Consider the following 17646-nt stretch of genomic DNA (forward strand, 5'->3'; position numbering starts at 1 on the left):
CGCTCAGTAGATGTCCCTATGTAGTCTCACCTACTCAGTCACTTCTCTGCAGTAACGCCACCTTGGTCATCACTTACTTGGCATTGCTTCTATCATCAGAGAAGCAGCAGCAACCTCAGGAGCAGCTGCTCACCAACACCAGGGGTCTCTTCACAGACCCTATGGGGCAAAGAGAGAAGCAACACTGAGCAGGTGAGACCACCCTGGTACAATTACTGAGGTGGACACAGAATGGCGCCACCTGCTGTTTCTATTCTAACATCAGAGAAGCAGCAGCAACCTCAGGAGCAGCTGCTCACCAACACCAGGGGTCTATCCACAGACCCCATGGGGCAATGAGCAGGTGACACCACCCCACTACAATTACGGAGGTGGACACAGAATAGAGACAGCAGGTGGCGGAGAGGAATAGTTTATTAATAAGTGTAATTAGAAAAAGTGTTTAGAATCATGGGCTGGATTTAACTAGAAACACTATTTTTCATGGTATGGCCCCTTTAAGGCCGCAGTTCAAACTGATCCTAGACTGGTAGAGTTTCCACTTGGCTCTGCCCGCAGCAGCGCCCGTGCATACCTACTTGCTTTGATTTTCTTCTGTGCTGCGGATGGTCCGCACGGCTCACCATTGGACATGCACAATACAGATCTTTTTTTAAACTACTAGTTTTCCCGTGTCATCGCTGGAATACGCGATCTTTCCACAATGGGATCGGATGTCCTCCATTGACTTCAATAGAAGCAGTGCACGCGGAGTCTGAAAAAAAAAATGAAGCATGCTGCGATTTTTCCTCCGCTTGCACAAATATCCATCTGTGGGCAGGACCCCTTAGGCACCGATTCTAGGAGAATAGCGTGAGATTACAGATCTCCGGCCCATGGGAATGATATCACTTGTTGGGTTGTGTGCTTTGGGGGAAGTGACGACCCTACTGATCCCAGCAACAAATGTGTCTCGTAGTTTAGCAAGGCTGGGATCACACATCCACTGGTAGTGCTTTGCGACAAGCACTGTAGTAGATCAAAAAAGGGAGAAGGAGTATTGGTTACACTTTTTCCTCTTTTTGGATCTACTCTTGTGTTTGGCTCAAAACATTGCATGAAAACCGAGTGCGATTCCTCCAATGTCGGGCTCCTTTTACAACACAATGGGGAGATACACTTAAATGGAACCAAGCCCCCAGGCAACATGAACTCAGGACAGGTATGTACAATGCGCCGATGGAGGTCTTATGCTGAAACGCTGTGGGGTTTCAGAGAAGAAAAAAAAACTGAAAAAAAACCACTTTAAAAGATGGGTATGGCACGGTGCTGGCCTCTACGCACCTGCATCACATACAGTGACCGCTCTCCTTATGAATGAACACAAGGCCTGATCATGTAGTAGAATAAGAATACAAAGTGCCTCGCGTGAAACGGTTAAATAAAGATGTTCTATGTGGGTCCTAGGAGCTGCTCATATGAGGCTCTAGAAACATGTTGCTGCTAAAATGAAATAAACGGATTTGTACTCGCCTCGCTGTACCCCAGTCCCAAGTCCTCTGTTCCACAGCTTCCTACTAATAACTTATCACTCTGTACATGATGCAGGTGGGGAGAGGCCGGCATGGCGCACCCCTGTGACTCCGAACTATTTCGAATGCACTTGCAAAGTAGGTTTCTTCTGAAATTCTACAGCCTTTTGGAATAAGACACACATGGGCGCATTATACAAACCCGTCCTAAGTTCATGGCGACATCTAGAGACTGTTTCCCTTTAAGGCCCTTTTACATGGACCAGTCTCTGGCACTTTAGTGACTGATAACAGCATGTCGACCGGAGTTAGTTACTGCCATTCATATGCAGTAATATAGGGCTATACAATAGTTAATGTTTGTTCGTCCCCATAAAGACAGCATTAGTGGGCAGCACATCCCCTGTTTACATGGGGAGATGTGATCCTGACGAGCGAGCATTTTAGCATAGTATGTAAGGCTGAAAAAAAAGACGTATGTCCATCCAGTTCACCTATTACCCCCCAATGAGTCCATCCAGTTCACCTATTACCCCCCAATGAGTCTTTCTCATTCATCATTGGGTATGTTCATACAGGCTGAAGGTCAGGGATGTGAACATTTGTGCCTGATCATAGGACCTTGTAAAAGGGCCTTTACTCTTTTCTGATTAAAAGACAGACTGGATCTTTGCACAAGGATGTTGAGGCAAGCTTCCTTAGAGATTTCCCCAACCTTTGAGCCAAAATCCAAAAATGTGACGCGTCGGTTGGTGCTTTACGGAGCTCAGCAGCCTCTTGATTCTGAGAGCTCTACATATATCTCATACCGCCGAATCATTATTATCTGCTCCGTTTTGCTGCACTAATGGCTTCCTGTAAGACCGGCTCTGTCTATCCTTAACCTTCACCCAGAGGGGCTGACGGCAACATAGGACGCCCAGCTGGTTCTAAGGTACAAACACACGCAGCATGTAAACATACAAAAGACGACATTGCGTAATGTTTATTGAGGAGATTCAGAGCGTGGAAGAAAATCCGAACGTTCAATTACATTCTTGTATTTAACCTCGGAATAACATTTACATTTTCAAGCTGAAATATGTACACAGGGAATTTTTCTGCAGCCTCTTCTCAGTGTGAGGAGATGTAGCAGTAAAGGAATTATAGCAGCTTCAGACACTGAGTGTTAAAGCTGTCACCTTCCTTGACAGCTACCGCCTCCAGCAGAGCTTGCTTCTTCTGCATACTGCGGGAGGATTCCAGCTCATACATAGTTGTCAAATTGAAGAGAACGCTCTCGTGGAGATAGTGTTTGGGGTCCTGCTGAACCAATCCTTCCAGATGCCGGAGGGAATCCTTTAATTTGCCCAAATAAAGCAGGCAGACGGCTGCATTGTTATTTGCCTGCAAAAATAACAGTTTGGGAATGAGACGGAACAATAAAGCAAAGATCGATCCCCTCATCAATGATGCTGACTGCAGCACGCAGCGAGGTGCCCTTGCTGGCTTTTCTCTACCAACCGGGAGGATACGGGTTTTTTTTTTTTTTTTGCACAATCGTTTATTACAGCAAGAAGAAAAAACACAAGGGGATATGAAGAATTAACTAATGAACAACAATAGGGAGGTGATGAAACAGAGCAGCATTGTTCTTTAGGTAATTTTAAAAATGAAAGCATGACAATAAAAGGCTGGAATATTCCTGGGCTGCAGTACCACTCATGGCCTGTATTAGTGATGGCGCTATTTACCATCCGGAAAAAAATATATATACTGCTTCTGCTGAAAGCTGCACATGAATGAAGAGTTGACAGGGCTCTTCTGTATTTGTATCATTTCGCTGTGTGTTTACTCTCCTGGAACGTCTAAGGGCCCTTTACATGGCAAGATGAATCAGAACGAGCGTGCAACCAGCGGGGACGCAGTGATCATATTGTTCACTCGGCATGTATTTAGATTGAATAGTAATTGGGTAGTTTTGATCGTTCATTCGAAGATAACCAGTCAACCCTCCTGCCGCGGCTTTATATTCAGCACATGGTACGATGCCTGTTTATACCAAACGATGCAGCAGCAGATGAACAATCTGATCAGCGATAAGCTAATGGTAGATCGCCAATTGTTCGTTCACTGCACTTGTAACATTTATCCTGCAAATCACTCAATCTAACGATTATTAGTACAATTCTTGTGCCGTGTGCAAGGGCCTAGTGAAATAATAGTACGCCTCTCAGGCGGTACTGCAGGGAGTGTAATGTCCTTAGACACAGGGCAATTATTGGGCCGCAGCGTTTCTTTGAACGCTCATTCGCCCAACAATCGGGCTGTGTAAAAGTGAGAGACGATAGGCCGACGAAAGAGCAAACACTCATTCGTTGGCTGATCGTCTCAATTATAAGAGCAGGAACATAGTCACTGATCATCAATACATCTGAATAGGGAGATGTACAGTTGGCCTATGGGGATACGCCGAACCTCAATAAAGTAAATGTACATCATGGAGCGTTTAGGGGTTATAACCTATGTAGTAATTTTGCAGTGATGGCTTAAAACCTAGTATTGAGCTTACCACGGTATTTGTGGGGTCCAACGTCAGAACCTCTGTGAAGAACTTGTGAGCTTCTGAAAAGTTATTCTGACCAAGATGAAGAAAAGCTCTGGAGAAGGAAACCGTGAAAACAGGTCACTGTGCATAGGGGTTTTATTACTGACATCAAGGCTAAGGCTTTGTTCAGACACAAATAATAACCTGCAGATGTGCTTTGTTATAGGAGCAGAAGAATGACAATAATGGAAGTGCTGGATTCCCGACATGACGGAAACCATTTATAGCCCTCACCAAAGACCGTCCAAAACGGTACTTTACTATAATAGGAAGTGCTCTGGAATCAAGTGAGCGGGAATAATTCTGGTGAACCCCATCCACAAGCTGCACCTACCTGTTCATCAGAACGATTATCTTATTGTGCGACTCATCTTTATTTACAAGATTCTGAATCACTTTCTCTACATCTTGAAAATACTTCTCAGCAGTTTTTATGTCTCCAATCTGAAAAAAAAGAAAAGAAAAGAAAGGTCAACATATAAAATATGCAAGCATCAAAAGAACTGTGTGGTTCAGAGAGCCCTTTTAGAATCTCCGATACATCTAGTGGAGATGGGGAATAAAGAGCGTCTCACTCTGGAGAGCCTCACATGTCCGAGTATTACACACACAGCATATTGATTTCAATGGGAACAGAAAATGTAACACTTCCTGCCCCCTTCTCACCATTGATTACAATAGAGGTCTCAAGATAACCCGTCCAGTTGGATCCTAGTTTCCGATGACTGGGGTCTTGTTGGTCAAGGGTTCATCAAACCCCAAAAATAGTATAAAGAATGTGGCGGCATAAATGTTGAAGATTAAAACACTAAACCTTTATTTCTTCATGGGAGGTGGTGAGTTCTCCTTCAATGGAAGTGTTCAAAACAAAGGCTGGACAAATATCTGTCTGGGATGATTTAGTAAATCCTGCACTGAGCAGGTGGTTGGACCCGATGACCTTGGAGGTCCCTTCCAACTCTACCATTCTATGATTCCATGTCTTTAAGTTAGTCTAGCCCCATGATGAGGGGATCCCATACACATAAGTCCCCACCAGCGTCTAGCTGTATGGAGGATGATGGGACAAAAAAAAAAAAAAGCCAATATGGTTTGTTTCCTCCCCAAAAAAACAAACCTTAGAATGTCAAATAAATTGCTTCAATTAGGATAAAAGTATAAGGAGAACAATTAGCGCGATATCACATCCAATGTGAGAACAAAAAGAATGGAAAACAAACATGAGAAGACTGAATTAATTGTATTGTACAGAAAGGCAAACAACCTGCTTCATTAGTGCTACCTGTCAAACGCTGAATCACATGGATTAGTACTCATTAAAGCCAGACTCCGATGTTTGATGAGAAATACTTTCTGTACATAATCCTTTCCATCTATGAGTGGAGGAATGGCATCTCCCGTCTTACAGGGCAGAGAGCTACATCTAGAATTATGGGGTTTCAGAACAAAAACACAATTTCTCCCCTTTTCCCTTCCGAGTACACGGATATCCCTGCAATTCTAGAGCATCTATTCTTGGAACTCTGCATTATGCTGTTCCTCTCTAACACCTCCTGGAAAATTGTATGAATAAATTGAAAAACAAACAAACAAAAAACTGTCATTAGTCTGGTCATTCGCGAATGTTGGTACAGTTCCAGACGGTTGCCAGATGGAACAGTAACATCAGTTTTTCATTTTAGGCCTAGCGGAACAGTACCATGAAGAGTTCTAAAAGCAAAAAAATAAAATAAAATAAAAAAATAAAATAAAAAGGAGAGGGAGACACTAGGGGAGGGTAGGAGTTGCTCATATCATAGTGTGGCTGCAGCAAGGTTATGCCCCATTCACATCTGCGCCCTGCAGTTCCAGCTGGCTTTCGTTGTTCGGCTTCGATAATGGAAAATACTTGAATCATCAGATCCTGCACATCAGACCCGAATGGCACCAAACGGACTATAATGGGGTCTGTTTTCCAGTATTCCCAATGACATTTTCCCAGATGTGACAGTGCAGCGTACTGGTATTTTATTCCGGATCTGTGCTGGTGGATCTGAATGGAGCCTCTGATGCAGAAGTGAATGGGGGCTTTACTTTCGGTTGTAACCTTTTCTTAGGAGATGGGGTTTCGGGTTGCTTTTTGAAGGAGCCTGATCATTTGGGTAGGGAGTTCTAGGGTACGAGGTGTACACACAGAAGTAGTATTGGAGGAGTAGACAGGAAAGCGGAGAACAAGATCTTGTGAGGGCTAGAGGTTAAGTGTGGGGAGGTATTGGGAGACTAGGTAAGAGATGTATGGAGGGGACAGGCTGTGGAGTGGGGATTATATATATGGTAAGATACTGAAATATTAGGTCAGAGATGTATGGAGAGGACAGGTTGTGGACCGAGAAGTATGAAGTTTGTGTGTTATTACTGCCTTGTAATGTCATTGATAATATCTTGAACTGGATACTCTGGACAATGGGTAGCTAATGAACAGACTGGCAGAAAGGAGAAGAGGAGGAGTAATGAGAGGAGAGGTAGATCAGTCAGGCAGCAGAGTTGAGGATGGATTGGAGAGGTCTAAGAGTGTTGGGATGGGAGGCCACAGAGAAGGATGTTGCAGTAGTCTGGGCTGGAAATGATGAGGGCAACACTAGAATTTTTGTTGACTAGAGGTTGAGAAAAAAACGGCTCCGATATAGATTTTAGAATTGGAAGTGGCAGAAGGTGCTGAGGGCTGGGATGTGTGGTTTGAAAGACAGCACTGAATCAAAAGGTTACCATGCAACAGCGAAAAGGTGGAGTCAACAATGGTGATTGAAATTTCTAGTGGAGGATGTTGGGTAAGATGGGGAAAAGATAAAGAATTGAGTTTTCACAGAGTTTTTTTTAACGAGGATATAGCTGATAGACTTTCTGCAGTTCTGGATAGCAAAGAGGTGAAGTTGAGTGTCCTTATAAAGAGGGCATTGAAAGCCACGAGATGCCATGAGTTCTTTAAATGGTGTTCAGAGGTTGGAAAGCTGAGGGACAACCACTATGGGTTCCGATCGTGCTTATCTCCTGTAGAAAGATGGATTTCCATGCTATTCAGTTGCCAACAACTCTATGAGTCACCGTAATGGTAGCAAGTAGTGAGACATGACTGTCCTGTCCAAGGTCCCTGCCCCGTACACATATCCACCCATGTAATGCACACAGACCCCGTGTTTCTCAGCCGGAGTCCGGTTTCAGGAGCTTACATGGAGGTTTCTGTTTTCTTTTCTTTCTTTAGTTGTAGATTAGCGTCTCTTTAATATACCAGCAGACAGATTGCATGATTGGAAGTTGGCTTTGCCTTCCTTTAGATGGCCAGGGGCCACATGGAGAATGTACTGATTTAAGAAGTCTTTATTTGCTAGCGAACCAAATGAGATAAGAAATCAGTAAACCCGTTTTCACTTTCAATCATTTTCGCCTGAATTAGAGAGCAGCAGGAGGGTTACCGCAGAACATCCAAGATTAATGAGCCAATAAGTAGTGCACAAAGTTCTCATTTCTTTAGCTTTTTAGTGAAAGCCGTGAGCTCAAGACAAGACAGCATGGCTGGTAATGAAACGCAGAACAATGCCAAGAGAGATCGGAATACACCGAGTACCCAAATGATCAGGGGGTCCATCCGCTGCTTATATGCTCCTGTATCCGACGCTACATGCATAAAGTAATGTATGTTGATGCATCAGCTCCTCGAGATCGGCAACTCTGTACTGAAAACACAGCTTGACGACCCTTTGTGTAAATGGCTGAAATCAATCAACACAGCAGCCTTGTAAAATAGGTTTATAGCTGCAGACATGTTTGGATACATCAGTATGTATGGACACATTAGGGGATTAGTCACGATTCAAGATCACCATTTTTTCCACTAAAGATGGCAGCAACACTCTCAGAAAGACACTTTACAACAGGAACTTTGCCAGTTTTATTGCATTATAGCATCGGTGCACAGTACCTGCCACTGTACATTATCTGGTATACAAAAAAATAAATCCTTGCCGTCTGGCCACTAACTACACATTATTGTTATTACTCACCAACAGTAAGGCGTAGGGTCTAAACATCACAGCTCATCACATTACAGTCTGCATTCTCAAAGTCCATTACCATTACTCTCATGGCAGTACAGGGGGTCTCCTCCACACAATGAGTTTTACACCTCTTACCCATGAGCCTGAAGCTGACTGCTGAGGGAAATCACCCCCCTTTTACCAAACCTTATCAGATGGCTCCAATTTAACAACTTAAGGCACCATTTCTCTGCCAAAATATAATTATAGTGCCCTGTAGTGGCCATTTCCGGTACTGCTTTACCACAGTATCTAAGTAATAGTATCCTAATATTTTGCCTTTGTAATATCCTGCCTGGAGACTCAAAGTATTCAGAAACCTCATCAGTTACAAAACAGTATAGAGGAGAGGGAAGAGGGATATGAAGCTGCAGTTTTCCACCCTCAGCATGTATATGTGAGTGTACACTGCAAGAGGAAAGAAAGCAGAAGTGGAGAGACATCTGATTGGTCCAGCCCTTGTATCACACCAGCAAAAAGCCCTCCTGTACTTTCAAAAGAAAGGAGGAGAGTTGTGAAGTTGATTGTATCTGCACTTTATTAGTGTCTCCCATGTAATAGCATGTTGTAAGTTGCTTGGCTTTTAGAACTACCGCACTTCATAGTGGTATCCAGTCACAGGTATCAAAGGATCCAAGATGTGCCAAAAAACATTCCCCACACCATTACTCCACATCCACCAGCCTAAACGGTTGTATCCTGGTAGGAAGGGTTCACCGATTCATGCTGCTTGTGTCAAATTCTGATCTTCTATCACCATGGTGCAACAGAAATCTGGATATGGCCTACTCTAGCACTGATGACTAGGCCTCATTGGAAGTCGCTCAGATCGCTTGATTTTGCCATGCTAACGTGGACTCCTACTGAAAGTAATCAGCGGAAAACTTGCTCAGTTGATTGTATGCTGCATTTCGGGGCCACTGCTCTAATTTCCATACAAGGAAACTCCATTTGTGAAAGGGCCAGGAGTTGTAATCCAGTGGTCAACAGATACTTAAGAGTGTGCTGGGAATTCCTGCTGTGAAAGGGGAATAAAGAGCTACCTTACATTCTGGAAAGCTAAAAAGAAACTTTGCATGGGGCTGAGTAGTTCTTCCACGATTACTTACAAAAATCATGCTAGGGCTTACTTTCAAGGTAGGCCATATTTTCAGAAAAACAGGGTATTTTTGGGGGAGTGGAGTTAGGGTCCAGGTTTACAAACCCTTCTTTTGTTCACACTATCAAATGCCTTAATAAGGCTTATATGGTGCCATTCTACAAGAACTGAATATACAATTTACAGAAAAAAAAACAAACCAACAACAAAAGTGATGATATCTATTGTGAGAAAATAAAACATTGCTAAGCTGTATCCATCTCATCAGACCCGGACTGATAGCGCTGACTGGCTGACAAGTCTGTGACATATTGCAGTTCTTCCCTGCCAGAATGAGAGATGTGCCTATTGCAATGCAGGAGTTGTCAGCAGTGAAATCTAACAATCTTGTCAGGTTGAATGTGACCACATGCACAGATACCATATTACATCCTTTATCCCGGAGCCCACAGCCGCATTTTATCTCTTTTATACAATCCCGATTTCACGTATTTTTCACAATACTTTATTATTTACTTCATGTATCGTTCAAATTAATGGTTGCAAACTTCTTCAACACCAACATCCTACAGGTTCCTTTACTTCACAATGTCACCTGGATCCCAGCGTTCATATACGGCTACAGGGCTAATTAGAGAAAACCTCCCACCCTACCGCCAGCCAAACGTCCACTAGAGAACATTAGGGATATGTTGAACTAGCAGCACGAAGCAAGTTAGCGCCGGTCAGAAGAAGTGACAGCTAGCAGTAAGGGTGCCTTTACACGAGATGATCGGCATTGCTGTGCTTTCAGACAGAAGTGTTAATCACTCACTGAATTGAGGAGGAGGGTGCCACTTCTGCTCCGACCCCGGCAGCTGCTTACTGGATAACTCCTTTAATATTATTTCCCCTGATGCTAGAGATGCCTAATATATATATAGAGGTGTGGGCCTCTTCATATATTAGGCGCATCTTGACATTTCCATGCAGCTACAGTGTTTCCATGAAAATAAGACCTGCCCCTAAAATAAGCCCTACCATGATATTTGGCTATTTTTGGGGAGGCTTGAAATATAAACCCTCCCCTGAAAACAGCCGCAGTCCGAGGTTCCGTAGCTCCGCAGTGCGTTCTGCACTCCTCGGCCACTGACAGATCACTTGCTAGGCGTGGGATTCATAAATCCCGCCTCCAGGAAGCGACGGCTCTGATTGGTTCAGCCAGCGTTGGCTGAACCGATCAATGCAGTGCTCGCTGAATGGAAGTGCAGGACTCACGGCAGAGCTACAGAACCTCAGAGACAAGTGAGGGGACCGCAGCTGCTAGGTAATATATTCTTTTTTTATGTAGTCTAACTAGGGCTTATTTTTGGGGTATGGTTTATATTTCAAACTTCCCCGAAAATTGCCACAAATCAGGGTAGGGCTTATTTTAAAGTAGGTCCTATTTTTAGGGAAACTCCAACGAATTACAGCTATAAGAGGTGCTGCAGTTTTTCCATGTGCTTTGTGGATATTGTGAGTACTACAGTTTCCTCTACACTTCAAAACTGTACTGGTGCTAAATCAATATAGGGAAATATGTAAAGAGAGGAGAATAGCAAGGACCCTGGCAAGTGATGGCCAACGCACAGAACCTGGACTCCTGGATTGAGCACGGTGGCCTTGTATGGCCCAATACAGCCAAGAAGGTCACAATCAGCTGAAGGCCTCTTGCATTCACACAGTGCTACATGATATTCTGGACACCTGTCATGACTGATATGCCAACCAGTGTAAGAAAGCAGAATAGCTCTGACAAGGGGATTATAGCGCAGTTTCCTAAGCCCTGGGCTTACACTTTCCCGTAAGACGGTAGCACAAACCCCCTCCTCGTTCTCCGGTGGGAGCCTTCTCTCTACCTGCTCCGGCATCCTCACATCACTGTTAGAGGCGCTCCCAGACTTGCTAATCATTACCTAATAATTTTAACGTCCAATTTACAGGACAAACACTAAAACAAATGAGCTCCCCCGGGGATTCTTCTCTCTTTCCCAATATTTCATCTTATTTAATGAAAACATAACTAAAAAGGAAGAAGATGCATTGGTCGTCCATTCTGCAATTACCTGAAGGAAAATCCTCCCGATGCCGCTGAGCAACTGAGGCTCCTGCTCTGGATAATACTTTATAACGGTGTGATAGGCGTCCACAGCAAGAACGTAATCCTGGAGGGGCAAAACAAGGCATTAGTACATGACTTACAGCGCAGAGGGCATGGAGTCATTAGTGGATGCACCAAGCAGATAACCTCCTATATATACTGTTACTTACAGGCTCCCTTGCTGAAAACAAAAAACGTACACAGTGCGGTAAACTTTGTTTTGTACGGAAGACCTCCGTCTAGATCAGCCAAACAGAAGCCAAGTGCTAGAACAGTCTTCTAGCATTCGTCTGGCGAATCGGTGAGGGGCTATGGATCCATTTGAGGTATACGCCAGCAGCTTTCCCAACGCATACAGCAAACAGGTCACTGAATCACAACTAATTACAATTCTTTCATGCTATTACATTTGAGTCTTTGGCTTGGGCAACTGCTCCACTTTTTTTATTCTGTGAGGGATACCCTAGAATTTACCGCACTTAGGGAGAAAAATTCGGCAGGTCAAGAATCACATGAAGAAGCAGGAGTAAAAACCATACATACAGTACTGTGCAAAAGCTTTAGACAGATGCAGAAAAAATTCTGCAAAGTAAAAGCCCCATTTACACGGGACGACTGTCAGGCACTCGCCCCCCCCTTCCCCACATACTCGTTCCCGTACTGCTGCAAAGGAGAGAGTATCGCTGGCTCTCTGACAGAGCGGCCAGCAGGGGGCCAAGACGGCTGGAGGAGATTGCACTCCTCGCTTTGCCCCACCCTTCTCCATTCGCTTAACACAGCGGTCGTTCAGTACTGAACGGCTGCTGTTTACACTGAACAATTATCGCTCAGGATTTTATGCCGCTTAAACGATGAGCAATGATCGTTCAGTGTAAACAGCAGCCGTTCAGTACTGAACGGCAGCTGTTAAAGTGAAAGGAGAGGGGCGGGGAAGAGCGAGGAGTAAAATCTCCTTCAGCCGCCCCACTGCAAACCAACGATACTCACTCCTGTGCAGAAGCACGGGAGCGAGTACACGCAGGGACTAGTGTCGGGCATCGTTTGCCCGACAGTCGTCCCATGTAAACGGGGCTTTAGAATGCTTTCAAAAATAGAAGTGTTAATCATTTATTTTTGTCAATTAAATAAATGGAAAGTTATGACAAAAGAGAAATCTAAAACACATCAGTATTTGGTGTGACCAGCCTTTGTCTTCAAAGCATCAGTTCTTTTAGCCACACCTACACAAAGCCAGAGATTCTGTAGGATTATAGTCAGGTGTACGATTAACCAATTACACCAAACAGGTGATAATGATCATCATTTTCATGTGTAGGTTGAAACACAGTCATTTTAACTGAAACAGAAACAGCTTAAAACCGGGGGAGGAACAGCCAAACTGATACAAAAGTGAGGCTGTGGAAGACAGTTCCATGTCTTAGGTCACACCATGGCAAGACTGAGCACAGCAACAAGACACAGATTAGTTATACTGCATCAACAAGGTCTCTCCCAGGTAAAGATTTCACAGCGTACTGGGGTTTCAAGATATACTGTTCAAGTTCTTTTGAAGAAGCACAAAGAAATGGGCAATGTACCCAGTGATTGGCTAAGGAAACTTAATGTGGCAGATGAAAGACACATCATACTTCCCTTCTAAACTGGAAGATGTCCAGCAGTGCCATCAACTCAGAACTGGAAGAAACCAGTGGGACCCAGGAACACCCACCTATCTACTGTTTGGTGACGTTTGGCCAGAAGTTGTCTTCATGGAAGAATTGTGGCCAAAAAGCCATACCTTTGATGTAGAAATAAGGCCAAGGCCTATTGATGAAGCCACAGGAACTGGGGTGCAGAAAATGTCTGCATAAGTTCTGGACTGATGAGTCAAAGTATGAAATATATATATTTGGCTGTAACACGAGGCAGTTTGTTCACCGAGTGGCTGAAGAGCAATAAAGAGTGTCTGCAGGCAACAGTGAAGCATGGTAGAGAGCAGTACAATAATGAGTGTCTGCAGGCAACAGTGAAGCATGGTAGAGAGCAGTACAATAATGAGTGTCTGCAGGCAACAGTGAAGCATGGTAGAGAGCAGTACAATAATGTGTCTGCAGGCAACAGTGAAGCATGGTAGAGAGCAGTACAATAATGAGTGTCTGCAGGCAACAGTGAAGCATGGTAGAGAGCAGTACAATAATGAGTGTCTGCAGGCAACAGTGAAGCATGGTAGAGTGCAGTACAATAATGAGTGTCTGCAGGTAACAGTGAAGCATGGTAGAGAGCGGTACAGTAATGAGTGTCTGCAGGTAACAGTGAAGCATGGTAGAGAGCAGTACAATAAAGAATGTCTGCCGGCAACAGTGAAGCATGGTAGAGAGCAGTACAATAATGAGTGTCTGCAGGCAACAGTGAAGTATGGTGGAGGCTCCTTACAAGTTAAGAGCTGCATTTCAGCAAATGAGTTGAGGGTTTGGTCAGGATTAATGGTGTCCTTAATGCTGATAAATACAGGCAGATAGTTAGCCATCATGCAATATCATCAGGGAGACGTCTGATTGGCTCCAAATGTATTCTACAGCAGGTCGACGACTGCAAACACATGTCCAATATCATTAAGAACTATCTTCAGTGTAAAGAAGAACAAGGAGTCCTGGAAGTGCTGATATGGCCTCACAGAGCCCTGATCTCACCATCATCCAGTCTGTCTGAGACTACATGACGAGACAGAAAAACCTGGCAAGTCTACAACCACAGAAGACCTGTGCTTAGTTCTCCAAGATGTTTAGAGCAACCTCCCTGCAGATTTCCTTCAAAAACTGTGTGCAAGTATACCTAGAAGAACTGATGCCGTTTTGAAGACAAAATGGTAATGAGACCAAATATTGATGTGATTTAGATTTCTCTTTTGTTCAGTCACTTCTATTTTTAAAAGCATTCTTACTTTGCACCATCTTTTCCATGCCTGCTAAAACTTTTTGCACAGTAGTATAGGTATAAAAATATCCTGTGTGTTTTGAGCAATACCTCTTATTCATGGCATGGTGTATCAACATGCCATGAGTGGAGCACGTCATGAATAAGAGCTATTGCCCAAAACGCGCAGGTTATTTTGGAACTATGTATGATTTTCACTCCCGTTGTCTTGTACAATAAAGCTTCTTCATGTGATTCTTGATGTCCTGGATTTTCTCCAAGTAGGTGCATTTACAGCGGCAACCAGTTCCCTTGCACCAAGTTCACATTGCAGGGTCTATGTAAATGACACCTTCTGGTTTCTCTGTTGCCTAGAATTTACCAGTATAATTATACAGTCCTATGCAATGAAAGGAAGTGGGTAACATCAACGACGTATCAGTGTCGTCAACGGGGATCATCGATGGTAGATAATTCAAAAGTTTTTTTGCTATACTTAAAACTCATACTTTGGACTCTTGGCATATAATAGATTACAACACCTGCTACATAGTCCGAAACGCATGGTTTTTAAGTATAACGCAATAAGTTTCCACTACCCACTTCACTTCATTGAGGTGTTCGAGAAGACCAAGAACAGGCAGCAGATCTGACCGATTACGATAATAGCTTGCTGAGTGTTGTGTGACCACAACCCCTTTTAGTACATGTGCTATTCACCTATGTCATACGATTGTCTTATGCTCCTACACATGCATTATTAAGTCCTGACATACAAGGACAGCCTTGGAGTTAGGTAATAAGCACAAGTAAGCTGTGCAGCCAATACATATATTCTTAAAAGTAGCTTTCTTGGCATTGGTGGATGCACATTTCCTGAATACGGGACATGATGGCTGTTGGGTCTACGAGGCACTAAGTCTGGCATTTTGTGAACTGTACTAAAATCTGAAGACTTGGTCTGCCTTGACTTTAGAAAGAATGAAGCTCTGGTGATGCCACATCTGAGACACGTCCTCCCTACAGGATATGGGCATTGGCAGCATCCTGCTTCTTCATACTAAGTAGTTCGAGGGCCTAACAGGGCACTACTTCTGGGCCTGAAATGACGGTTTACCACCCAACCTGAATGGAAGTAGCTTAGCTAAGTAGGTCTTCAGATTATCATACCACATAGGGGTTAGACTAATTGGATTTTAATGAGTTAATTTAGTGCGATTATGACCAATTATTCATTCCACAGAAATAACTGACAGTTAAGGAGAAGGGGAATACATCATCTAGTGCAGAGGTGCATAACACATGGCCCACAGTGCCAGTCTTTGCTGCCGCAATCATCTGGACACAGAAATATTATGTGTGGTTGCTCATGTTTCCATGTCAGGGTAAAGAGGAGTGGTACATAGCAGCACAAGAGGAATGGGTAAGTACTGAGGGTGCACTGTGTAGCCATGTCTAGGTCCCCCATATATTAGGACAAGTACTAAGGGTCTAAGGGTCCACTGTGTAGCCATGTCTGGGTCTCCTATATATTAGGAAACGTACTAATGATGATGCACTGTTTAGTCATATCTGGTCCCCTATATATTAGGGAAAGAACTAAGGGTGCACCATGTAGCTATGTCTAGGTCCCCCATATATTAGGACAAGTACTAAGGGTACACTGGTGTAGCCATGTCTGGGTCCCCTATATATTAGGACAAGTACTAATGATGCATCATGTAGCGATGTCTGGGTCTCCTATATATTAGGACAAGTACTAAAGATGCACTGTGTAGCCATGTGTAGTTCTCCTATATATTAGGACAAGTACAAGTACTCAGGGTGCACTTTGTAGTCATGCCTGGGTCCCCTATATATTATGACAAGTACTAAGGATTTACTGTGTAGCCATGCCTGGTCTCCTACATATTAGAACAAGTATTAAGGGTGCACTGTGCAGCCATGTCTTGGCCCCCTACATATTATGACAAGTACTGAGGGTGCACCGTGTAGCCATGTCTGGTTCCCTATATATTAGGACAAGTACTAAGGGTGTATTGTGTAGCCATGTCTGGTCCCCTATATATTAGGACAAGTAATAAGGGTGCACTGTGTAGCCATGTCTTTGTCTCCTATACTGTATATTAGGACAAGTACTGAGGGTGCACTGTGCAGCTATGTCTGGATCCCCTATATATTAGGAGAAGCACTAAGGGTGCACTGTGTAGTCATGTCTGGGCCTCCTATATGTTAGGAAAAGTACTAAGGGAGCACTGTGTAGCCATGTCTTTGTCTCCTATACTGTATATTAGGACAAGTACTAAGGGTGCACTGTGTAGTCATGTCTGGGTCCCTATATATTAGAAGTACTAAGGGTGCACTGTGTAGTCATGTCTGGTCCCTATATATTAGGACAAGTACTAAGGGTGCACTGTGTAGTCATGTCTGGTCCCTATATATTAGGACAAGTACTAAGGGTGCACTGTGTAGTCATGTCTGGTCCCTATATATTAGGACAAGTACTAAGGGTGCACTGTGTAGTCATGTCTGGTCCCTATATATATTAGGACAAGTAGTAAGGGTGCACTGTGCAGTCATGTCTGGTCCCCTATATATTAGGACAGGTAGTAAGGGTGCACTGTCCAGTCATGTCTGGTCCCCTATATATTAGGACAAGTACTAAGGGTGCCCTGTGTAGCCATGTCTGGGGCCCTATATATTAGGACAAGTACTAAGGGTGCACTGTGTAGTGATGTCTGGTTCTTCTATATATTAGGACAAGTACTAAGGGTGCACTGTGTAGTCATGTCTGGTCCCCTATATATTAGGAGAACAAAGTCTCTTGACCAGTTTTTGTGTTTCATTGATTTTCCATTGATATTTTTTGTTTATTTCTATATTTTTCCATATTCCACAATTCAGGATGTCTTACAAATGTTTAATATACATCTGTATTTGGTTGAGCTCAACATAGAGGCCTTATACAACCACATGTCTCCTGTCCTCTCCATGCTACGTCTACCACCCCCCCCCCCCCCCGCTGCTACTACTACCATGCCTACACAACCACGTCTCCTGTCCTGTCTATGCTGCATCTACCACCACCACCAACCCTGCTGCTATTACTACCAGGCCTACACAACTACGTCTCCTGTCCATGCTACATCTACTACCACCACCCTTGCTGCTGCTGCTACTACTACCACTACCAGGCCTACACAACCACATCTCCTGTCTATGCTACATCTACTACCACCACCACCACCCTTGCTGCTGCTGCTACTACTGCTACCAGGCCTACACAACCACAGATCTTCTGTCCTGTCCATGCTATATCTACTACCACCACCACCACCCTTGCTGCTGCTGCTACTACTGCTACC

General features: G+C 43.9%; 1 protein-coding gene across 5 annotated transcripts in view; it reads right to left on the reverse strand.

The window, feature by feature from the left end:
• Nucleotides 1-2465: 2465 nt before the first annotated feature.
• TRAPPC12 (trafficking protein particle complex subunit 12) overlaps nucleotides 2466-17646 on the reverse strand; it is a 118939-nt gene continuing 103758 nt past the window's right edge. For all 5 annotated transcript variants that reach the window (XM_066597701.1, XM_066597708.1, XM_066597692.1 and 2 more), the window contains exons 9-12: nucleotides 11355-11453; nucleotides 4433-4542; nucleotides 4063-4150; nucleotides 2466-2897 (exon numbers count right to left, since the gene is read on the reverse strand). In XM_066597701.1, coding sequence (XP_066453798.1) covers nucleotides 2655-2897; nucleotides 4063-4150; nucleotides 4433-4542; nucleotides 11355-11453 — 540 coding nt within the window. In that variant the 3' untranslated portion in view covers nucleotides 2466-2654. The remainder of the gene's footprint in view (nucleotides 2898-4062; nucleotides 4151-4432; nucleotides 4543-11354; nucleotides 11454-17646) is intronic.

Source organism: Eleutherodactylus coqui, chromosome 1, assembly GCF_035609145.1.
Source record: "Eleutherodactylus coqui strain aEleCoq1 chromosome 1, aEleCoq1.hap1, whole genome shotgun sequence".
Classification (NCBI taxonomy): Eukaryota; Metazoa; Chordata; class Amphibia; order Anura; family Eleutherodactylidae; genus Eleutherodactylus; species Eleutherodactylus coqui.